The sequence below is a fragment of the Colias eurytheme genome, chromosome 2 (assembly GCF_061535395.1).
Source record: "Colias eurytheme isolate Ceu_HAF_F1 chromosome 2, ilColEury1 Martin Lab GWU primary, whole genome shotgun sequence".
In the NCBI taxonomy this organism is placed as follows: Eukaryota; Metazoa; Arthropoda; class Insecta; order Lepidoptera; family Pieridae; genus Colias; species Colias eurytheme.
Window position 1 is genome coordinate 9,273,879 of NC_142981.1, and position 11,140 is coordinate 9,285,018.

Here is an 11,140-nt window from a genome sequence, read left to right on the forward strand (position 1 = left end):
TGGTGATGTACCCTAAAAATACGTCGAAAAGGGAAAGCATCAACGAATTATCGTTTTCGTCCTCTTTTTTTATTCTTCGCGTCTCTGTTACTTCTGTTTGTTTAGTTCTCAACACCCACTGAATTTTCTATGTTATTGTGATCTTCCATTACATCTGAGTTTTGATGATGTGATGATAATCCATTCGTTTTAATATTGGTACTTAGAGTTGGTAGACTAAACTAGAAATGGCGGACTAAATTTGTCAGCGCGTCTGTAAGATCAGAATATAAAACCAAGATCCTGTATTTAAGTTACAAAATTAATAATCAAACAACATGCCGCTACGTTGAAAATGACTAGAAGAAAAAATTAAAACACCTCGGATCAATTTTGGAGTAAACAAATCATTTTCCCCGTATGGGGATTTCCCCGGATGAACTTGGGAAGTTCAAGTTCTCAATACAAGTTTATATTATATTTCGTATTTCTCAAACGAAAAATAAACATTTTTGGAACTTCAAAAAAATTATATTATAAGAAAATTTATGAGCTTACTTTAGTTTTAAAGAAATATACATCCCTTTACTGACACCCCGTAAAATAAAGAAATTGTTGCCAATCACCTTTGCAATCTATTTGGTTTCATTAACTTTATGTTCGAAGATAATTTTTTTTCTAGTAGTTACACGCGTATTTTTTTCGTTTATTTTCCATATCGAAATCAAATGTTTAAAAATACGAATATTTGCACAAAACTAAGATAAAAATAATCAATTAACAAAAATATTAAATTTAATGAAGTAGAGCAACTTTCACTTCGGTATGAAGGAAAATCGAGCGTAGAGCACACGTCAGAACGCTCCGGCCCAAGGAGCGCGACTAAAGAAATTCGCTAGGATTTTTTCCTAATTATTTTAAATATTTTTTAATATTTAAAGAATTATCAAAATTCAAAAAAAAAAAATTTTTAAAGGATTAATACTCATTGGTCTTCAACCAACGAATAAATTAATGGAAAAAATAACTTTTAGCAGTATTTATCAATAGATTTTGTAAGGCAAAAAATGGGAAATTTAATGAATTTATAACGTTCTAATTAAGAAAATCATAAGTTTTTCGGCAATTGTATTCAGCAGTTTTTAATAACGACTATATAAGGATAATAATGCGCTGATCAGATTGTGTAAATTGTAATCGGTTGCAACGTAGTGAGTGCACAAACTTAGCTCGAAATGTCTTTGGGGGAAAGAGACTTATCTTGAAGGCCTGATTAAGGTAACATAAAGTAACTTTATAAATGTGAAAAAATTCACGCGCATTGCGTATATAACACTAATTGATAAACAAGAAAAAAAAATACAGTTTATCATTTCATTAGCCGGGAAAAAATTGTCAAATAACTTGTTGAAAACGCAATTTTGCTAGACTGCAGCCTTAAGTGCATTTTTTTCACAGCATGTTATGACGTAATAAATGCAGTTTATTTTATTTGAAAATAGTTATTTAAAAACAAATTTTAGTGATCTATTCAAAAGGATATTCTAAGAAATTAGATTATCCAGATGTCCTTGTCTTATCTACAACTAAGATAAAAATATTCTTAGAAAATGATTCTTCTTATATTTACCGCTGAAGACTATTTTGTAAGGTCGTTAGGTTAATCTATCAATGCAAAATATAATAAGAAAATCCTTTTGTTCATAGGTGCTGTTTCTGCCGATGGTGATATATGTTCCAGCTTTGGCATTTAACCAATGTAAGGTCATTGATTTTTTATGCATATAAGTATAATCATTCTCAAGTAATTTTTGATTTTTTTTGATAAAGCATAATATACCATTTTTAAAGAGCAACTAGCAAATAAGTAAATGCAAATATTAGTGAGCTTTAGTACTAGGTATTTTTAGTAACTTCAAATGTCACATTCGGGTTGTCCCCAACAATTATTGTTTATTTTCTTATTGTTGCACTAATTTAAATAATCTTCTTGCTCATCCTAGACATATATTTTTGATTTTTGATTGATATTATATTGTTTTGTTAATACCCACATTTAGGAATATTTCTATTAATTAAATATGGCAATTAATTTTCAGTGACAGGGTTCAATGTTTTCGCTGTTGGCGGTGCGATGGTATTAATATGCGGCCTTTATACGGCATTAGTAAGTATATATTTAATTTATCTATGCAAATTATTATGAATTTAAGACAAAAAAAAAATGTAAATTTCCATCTATCTTTTTATTAAAACAAAACATATTCGCTCAGCGCTGAGTGCTGACGAAGACGACAATGATATTTGGACTCGCTAAATGTATTTTTATATACATACATATTTTTTGTGTAAGATTTCAACTGATGTCGAGATTGAAAAATTACAGTAATGGAATTGTTATAACTTAATTTCTTATGGTACGGATAATTTTTGACCGGAATATTTATATTCATCAATAAGAGTTATTTTTAACCTGCGTATTAATAATATGTGTATAGGTACCATATCAGACTTCATTTTTCATTAGGTCAAGGTATTCTAGAATAAAAACAAGGTTGTAAGATATGCAACTCATGGTGAGCAAAAAATTTGGGCCATATGTATTCGCACCACAGTAATGACATTGGAGTTATCGATATGTACGCGTTTTTATTTATATCTCCCTAAAAGGCCAGCAACATATTTGTAATTTTTGATATTGTGAGAAAAGAATGTATAGGTACCTATCGTTAATTTTTATGTACCTAGTTTTATTCGTCTCTTTTAAAAGTTACTTTGGTAAGATTTTATATTATATTTTCCAAAATCATTGCGCTTCTTTTAGATTTTATATTTTCCAAAATCATTGCGCTTCTATTTCTTATAATTCTGTTATAGTTTATATAGATTCTGTAAAATTTTCCTGGTTTTAAAAGATAAAAAGCATTTTTTAGATGTGCTGACCGAAACTATTTTAAGTCAATTATTGGTCCTTTCTAAAAATAATGCTCTTCCATGTTCTATATAAAGACGTGTCTCGTATGGAGAAACTTCTGGAAGTAGGACATCTATAAAAAGTTCCACCATTCAAGTTTAAATAGAAATGGAATTGGAACTTGTTATTGTTATAATAACTACTAGCTGAGCCGAAAAATTCTGTCCTGACTTACTCTTACCTACCCGTAAACAAAATTTCACGAGAATTGGTCAAGCTGTTTCGGAGGAGTTTAATATCAAACACGAGATACAGATATAGATTTATATTTGTTTATAGATATAAATTTATATCTAAGAACATAAGATTTACATATATTATTGGTGTAGGGAGGTCTCCGCGCGGTGGTATGGACGGACTCCGTACAAACGGGGATAATGTTCATCGGCATAGTGCTGATGGGGACAGCCGGTACGCTGGCGGTGGGGGGGATAGCCACTGTCATTGATACCGCTGATGTATCGGGGAGACTGCATTTGTCCAAGTGAGTAAGGTTTTTCTATATCCCATTTAAGAAATTGTCTGTGGTAACAGTATTCCGATATTTCCAACCTTTTGTCGCGGTATTTCTAACCAGTTCTTTGTATTTTGGGGCAGTGCCCTGTGTCAAAAATGTTTCAAAGTGAAAATAAATGTTATAAAAATAAGAACAGAAAAGATCAATAAGATTTCTACGTGATGAGGCTCAGTAAAAGCGAAAAACCGGAATTTATTTAAAAATCTGTACAAGTTGTCATTTTTCTGGTCTAAGTGAAAATCGATATAGGAATTTAAATCTTCAAATCTAACTGCATTTTTATACAACTGATTTTATATTTCAATGCAGGAAACTGTTCACATACAATTTGAATAATTGTTTCATACTTTACTAACTTGCGATTAGTTGGAGTTTCTCCCCCTACGAGCGTCAGACGGGCTGGGGCGCAATCGTTGGCGGTTTCTTGTATTGGACCTGCTTCAATTCCGTCAACCAAACAATGGTGCAGCGATATATTTCTCTGCCCACTAAGAGGAAGGCGATTGCGTAAGTTTTTGACTTTTGAGTACAATATTAATGTATATACTTTTCAGGATAACCATAGGCAATATATACGAAGGACAAAGGTGTCACACTATAGTTCCTAGGTACACTTTTCCTCCACTGTATTGAAATGTTAATGCGCTAAAAAACTTCTTACGACTTATAGGCTTTATGATTTTTTTTTGTTCTACTCCATTGGTAAGACATTTATCTTTTTTGATCAAACAACCTCTTGATTGTATTGCTGTCGGAATATTCCAATATAGCAACTATTAACTATATTAATTTTTAATCATTATTGTTGATGATGTGGATATGACATGAATCGACAATTAATCGATGATACCAATTTGATAATGTATTTATATTGCTAGGCAATTTAAATACATTATCAAATTGCTAGACAAAAAACAGTAGATATGACATGTCTTGGGCATGTCCATGTATACTGAGAGTCATTTTTCTAACGTATTTGAAAGGATTTCCTTTACGTATCACGATTTAAATCATACGTCGATGTACAATGTATGTATATTTCACCGCGACACGTGTAGTGGCACGCGGGTGAGAGTTGTAAGAATGAGGTCGAATTTCGCCCACTGACCAATCCTATTATGATTAAGTACTCCGTAAATCCTTATAATTGGCTTCGTCATACATTTTTTGATTCCTCAAGAAATAAAAATTAGTTATTATAAATTTAAAAATAATCCCGTCCGCTTATTTGTGTAGCCTATGCCACTACCACATCTCTAGAGATTGTAAAGACTCCTCAAAAGACAAAATCCGTCCAGCGGTTTGGGCAGTAGGGTGTGCCAAAGAATACATTCACTTGAAAAACAACTCCATATTTCGCAGTCGGGTAAAATTAACTGTCTTTAATATGATTCACACATGATTTTTCGAATTCCAGCGCGTTAGGTATATTCTGCATAGGAGCAATGTTCGCCATCAGTCTCTGTGTATGGTGTGGGTTGGCTGCTTGGACGGCCTGGGTACAAGGGGGTTGTGACCCCCGGGGGGCGCCATTGGTGGATGATAGGCTTCTACCGGCCTTTGTTACTTATGTGTCGAAGACGCAGAAGCTGCCGGGGTTGGCAGGGGTCTTTCTAGCTGGCGTCTTTGGAGCTGGGTTGAGGTGAGTTCTAATTTAAAAGTTATAGTTTTTAAAGATACTTTTGTTTTTGTACTTTAAGGTTTAAGAGATTGAAGTTCGATCTTAATTTTATATTAAAATCATCCCATTTAAATGAAATGTCCCCAAGTAGTGATCCAATTTAAGGCTTTGTCTGCTAGAATGCATACTAAGCGCGCATCATAGCGTTGGTGCTCTATTTGACGGTGCATCAGGCGCGTCGGCGCGGCGGCCTCAGGTTAGCGCTCTGACGCGCGCTACTTATGCGTTCTTTTGACAAAGTTTCCAAAATACTTTTTTACAATAGGTACTTAACATTTACTTTTTCATTTATTAAGCTATTGGATAGCTTCTATCGCGGGCCTTGAGCGCGGGGACCGAATCCAGAAATTCCGTAACGAAAAACCTCACGCTCCCCACTCCGACGGGCGCGGAGGTGTGGCTTGAAGGCATAGCATGCAATAGCTTTACCGCGGCAGTCCCCGAGTGCCACACGTCTTTTTTTTTCCAGTTCGCTATCAGCGGTTCTAAACGCGTGTGCGCTAGTGGTAGTGGAGGATCTGCTGCACGGGTGGCTGAAGGTGCGGTTCCGGCCGCTGGTGGAGGGCGTGCTGGCGCGCGCCGTGACCGCCGTGCTGGCGCTCGTGGCCGTGCTCATGCTGGTCGTCATCCAGCAGCTGGGCGGCGTGCTGGGTGAGTGGGGGGGGGGGCAGTGTGTGGGGCAGTGTGTGGGGCAGTGTGTGGGGCAGTGTGTGGGGCAGTGTGTGGGGCAGTGTGTGGGGCAGTGTGTGGGGCAGTGTGTGGGGCAGTGTGTGGGGCAGTGTGTGGGGCAGTGTGTGGGGCAGTGTGTGGGGCAGTGTGTGGGGCAGTGTGTGGGGCAGTCAGCAGCATGCTCTATCATCGTACCCGCGTCAATAAATAATGTAGTTTGCAATTTCCAAATATCCAATATAATACTTATTGAATTCTGATGGTTGTCCACATGACACCTTTTTTTCTACTCAAAACTAAAGACATGATCTATTCGCATTATTAATTGCCAATGTTTACCAGGTGTGGCAACAGCCCTATCAGCGATAGCAGCAAGTGCAACTTGCGGTATATTCACACTGGGCATGTGCTGCTGGTGGGTCGGGCCCAAGGGTGCACTTGCGGGTGGGATCGCTGGGGCATTACTTGCTGGTATGTAGTTAACTGTAATGTACTACATTTATTTATTTAACACTTTATTAGTTGTACAAACAGGAAAACCTTAGAATTACTTACAGCTAAAAAAACAGAGTACAACTAACTTGGCGGCCTTATCACTACGTAGTAATCTCGTACATTATAGAGCATTTGGTACAATGCAAACTATTGAGAACACACTGTATAGTACACGCTGTAGAAAAAACACTGTACGGAGCGCACTGTATGGAACACACTGTATAGAACACATTGCATAGAACATACTGTATAGAACACATTTCATAGAATACACTGTATAGAATACACTGTAATCTGTATAGAATACACCACAAAGAACACAACACTTATGTACATAACATCGCGCATCAACATTCAACATACTAAACTGTTTTTGTCACAAATCAATCATCTATTTGAAAATTTTCAAGAAAATAAAGAAAATTCCCTCAAAAAAATTAGATGCGGTTTTGAATCCCGCCGCGGTATGTTTTTTTCTATTCTTTAATAAAATCATTTATAGAACATTTTAATGATATCAAAGTAAATATCAAATAAATGTATCCAAAAGAATATAGCACCTATCCCTATACACTTACAATTCAAATTTGCATACAGGTATAACTTCTTTGGGCACGCAAGCAGCAGCAGCAGCAGGATTACGCGCTCCACCGTTACAATTTGATGCGGCGTGCGCTAGAAACGCGTCGATTGTTATGGAAAATACTAATATTGTAAGATATTTTATATTTATATGTATAATTAAAAAGAATATGGATGAAATGTTTGAAGTGAAACTTCTTTATCGGGGTTGGACAAAAATTTAGTGTAACATTTTTGCGTTACGCCGTACGCGTGACATTTTTGCGTTACGCCGTACGCGTGACATTTTTGCGTTACGCCATACTCGTGACATTTTTAAGGTCATAAAGAAGTTTCACTTCTTACGTATGTACTCTAGTACACGCATACATTTTTTTTAATTCACTTTTAACCGATAAGGTCACCTTTTGTACTTTCCCTCGCATCTATACAACTATACAGAGTGGAAATTTTCGATGGGCCCTAGAGAGAAAGTTCAAAGTACTGTAAATACTGGAGATAGCAAATTTTGATGAAAGGAAACATTCCTTTATTTTTAAAAGACATAGAAGTGAATTCCAATATGATTTTCGAAAATTCACTTGCTTTAACCGGGAATCGAACTAAATGAAAATTGAAAAAAAATTAAATTCGTTATTTCATTCTTAAAATCCATAGATATATTTGTTATCGTCATACGTATGGTTCTTATTCACTTTGCAAATAAAGATATATATTGTACCTTGTAATTAGTTCAATTAGGATGCAGAAACTATTGTCATTAAAGTAATTTACTCACAAACACTCCAAATAAACAGTTTATTATTACAGGATCCGGAAACAATTTTCCCCCTATTCCGGATATCCTATCACTGGATAGCTCCTCTGGGCCTCCTCGCTACACTAACAGTAGGAGCTATAGTTGGCTGGTTTTTCGACAAAAGAGATGATACCAAAATGGACGCAGAATTATTCACCCCAGTGATATGGAGGTGGCTTCCACCAGAATGTATAGAAAAAGCGGGGGAAATTAGGAGAAAATTGGCAGTGAAAGAGATTGACTCCCCTGCTCCTTCTTCCCCACTTATTTTGGGCAGGATTGCTAATAAGGTAATTATAATTATAGAAACAAAAAGTTGTATGTCTGTAAAGTCGATTTACTGACGATAGTTGAACGTGACAACGTCCGATTGTGCTTCATTGTCGCTCGTTCCGCGCTCTCGCTTGCACTTCAAGCCTTACATGGAACGCCTCAGAGCGAGGTAACGCCGCATGAGTCATGTTTTTTCGTGCGTGCAGCCGGCTCTATCGAATTATAAGACATTGTCACGTCAAAAAAAGACATAAATAAATGTCAAATAGTTCACACCAGTGTTATGGCGGCGGCTGCCAACAGGACGTATAGAAAAAGCAGGGGAAATAAGAGGGAAGTTAGTAGTTAAGGAAATTGACTCCATAATATGTATAAAAACATTGCGCACGGGTCAAACCGTTCCAATGTCATGAAATTAATGCTTGTATTGTAAAATAACGTTTCCTATACAAGTTATTAAGTAAATTTATAAGTTATTTAAGTTTAAGATTAACTTAAAGAATATTCAGAACAGAAAATTAATTATACATTAATCATAATATTGACGATTTACAAATCTTAGATCCTTCAATTTTTTTCAAAGCAAATACTGATAATACAAAAACTTGCTAATCTTTTTTATTATTTATTTTTCAGATGGAAAGACCTCCAGAGACTAGATGAAGGTTATTATTATAATAAATATGGAGTAATATGTAAGAGGTTGATTTGTGATTAAATTGTTGAGTTTGTTGTATGTAATTTGTTTAGAATGTATTATAATTTAATGTATGACATGTGTAAAAATGTGTGTAAACGCTTTCTTTCTTATGAAATTGATAACATTTACAAAATAAAAATATTATATTAAATTAATAATTAAGTATGTCAGATTTTTTCTATGATAACAAGTAGGCAATTATTCTTACTAAACCCATATTTATTTGTAAAATGACAAGAATACTTATTAATCTTAGGGCCGATTTTTCAATGCTTGGATAAAACTTATTCGTCGAATAATGTATAAAACTACCATTTTAAAAACGTATTCTAATTGCCCATATTTGACAGTTTACGTGACATTTTAATATTATCGTGTAATACTTTATTGGACGGATAAGTTTTATCCAAGCATTGAATAATCGGCCCTTAGATTTTAAAATTTTCCACTGACATAACTGTAAAATGTATTTCATTAAAATTGTAGTTAAGTATGTTTTTTGTTGTAAATTCGTCGTAAGTGTGACTATATGATTTAATGTAATTGATAATATTATTAATTATGTATAAGTTAGTATTTGTTTTAAAAGGACAAGCAGTAAAATAACTATTTATGTAAGTTTATTTTATAAGAAATTTAGAGTATTTGATGCTTTAGCGAGTCCACATAATTAATATAACATATTTTATATTTCCATATTGGTTCTTTAGTAGTCTCTAAAATAATTGATATTTAGAAATGCAGTTAAATATCAATTTAAGTAGTATGTATTATATAATTATTTTCGAATATTAGTCGTCAGTTCATTCCTTTTATAATGTAGTTATAGAAAACGGACCAATTAGATTTTTTCAAAAACAATTATTACACTATATTTATAAAAATAAGTAAAATTATCGAATGGTTTCTCGAATTAATTAATATAAATTACTTATAATATAATTAACTAAACCATCATGGCCTAAAATGTAAGGCAAATAAAAAAAAACCCGTCTTGTAAAATAGTATATTTCAACAATGTACTTACAGACAATAATAAAAAGCATTATGCATAAGGTATAATAATAAACAACGCGTGCCTTAAAGTAACAGTATTTGATAGTACTTAAAATAATTAATTTTTAACATATGGGAGGATATTTATGAATAAAATTGTATATACTATATAATATTATGTAGATTGTATTATGTTTTTGGTGCTCATAATTATATGCTAGGATATTCTCGAAGCATTTGCTTTAAACAAATCTGAAAAGAGGTACTCTTAGAATCCAAGAATCTTTAAAAATGAAATATGTACTTTTAAAATAACTTTTAAATATATCAAATATCACACAAACTGTTTAAATATGTAATGTTTCTTTATTTCAAAGGTTTCTGTTTTGTTAAATATTACTTACCTAGATTTATTTTACAGAATGAAAATGCATTTGTATTGTAAAACGTGCCAAATGTGTGATTTCAATATACTTTGTTTATGCTAGTAGAATAAATGTTAAATTTTTCGGCTGTCACAAAAGTATAAAAATGTATTTTTCCAGCTACCTCCATAACTATTGAAGAAAATGAAGGTACCTGTGAATTTCATTGAAATTTGACCAACGAAGGACCATAAGTATTACAGTTCTTTATACAAGTTGTAAAAATCTCGTTTTGTTAATAAATAAATATACGCACAAAACTGTGTAATTATTTCAATTTCTATTCGTTCGTCGTTCCAAGCGAAATATTCTTAAGGCGTGCGACAATTTGTTCCGTAAAACTGGAAGTTATCAAATTATGGGGAGTCACGTAAATACAGGTGGCTGGGAAGTTGGCTTGTTTTACATTTGAATTGAAAGTTGCATTAGGGTGTAGAACGCATTAAATGTGGGTAGTTAGAGATATGGGAGGAGGGTACAAGATATTAACTAATGGGCATAATGGTAATGTTGATAATAAGTACTAGCATAGCTTTTCAATTTTTTAAATTTTCCTAGTCAGGGCTTCAGTTGTAACTGTAATTCGCCAATATTTTTTCATAATTTGAAATAAGAAGTTTATATGTTTCGAACATTTTACATCTAAGAGATAGCCAAAATAAATACGTTTTATTCCGCCAAGACACAGAGGAAGCTTTTATTTCTCAGTAGTAAAATAGGAAATTTTCAAATTCCCAGTTAAAAAGTCGTAAATCCGATAGCGGCGTCGAAAAGCCGTCGGTAGAGCCGCGTCGTAAACTCAATTGGCCTAAGAACAGTTTAATTGTGTTCTGGAAATAAAAGTAAGGCTCCTTCACTGTTTCATGCTTCCTTACCGCCTTTCAGTTGTTGTGTACGGTGTACACTGTACAGTGTACACTATATAAGAGGTTGTTTTGATTTCTCGAACTCTGACTCGAAAATGAAAAAAATACTAAGATTAAAGCTTTGGGAGCTTTTTGCTTACAATTATACTAGGTGGTTAAGTATGGAAGTAGGTTAAAATAAATA

The 11,140-nt window shown here is 33.8% G+C and overlaps 1 protein-coding gene across 1 annotated transcript in view; it reads left to right on the plus strand.

Annotated features, from left to right (window-relative positions):
- The window catches only part of LOC149910596 (sodium-coupled monocarboxylate transporter 1-like), a 30,720-nt gene extending 21,601 nt beyond the window's left edge, over nt 1-9,119 (plus strand). Inside the window, exons 5-14 of the mRNA XM_090115715.1 lie at nt 1,687-1,738; nt 2,079-2,146; nt 3,283-3,437; nt 3,837-3,977; nt 4,888-5,112; nt 5,621-5,802; nt 6,163-6,291; nt 6,913-7,028; nt 7,708-7,986; nt 8,606-9,119. Coding sequence (XP_089971841.1) covers nt 1,687-1,738; nt 2,079-2,146; nt 3,283-3,437; nt 3,837-3,977; nt 4,888-5,112; nt 5,621-5,802; nt 6,163-6,291; nt 6,913-7,028; nt 7,708-7,986; nt 8,606-8,632 — 1,374 coding nt within the window. The 3' untranslated portion in view covers nt 8,633-9,119. The remainder of the gene's footprint in view (nt 1-1,686; nt 1,739-2,078; nt 2,147-3,282; nt 3,438-3,836; nt 3,978-4,887; nt 5,113-5,620; nt 5,803-6,162; nt 6,292-6,912; nt 7,029-7,707; nt 7,987-8,605) is intronic.
- Nucleotides 9,120-11,140: the final 2,021 nt, after the last annotated feature.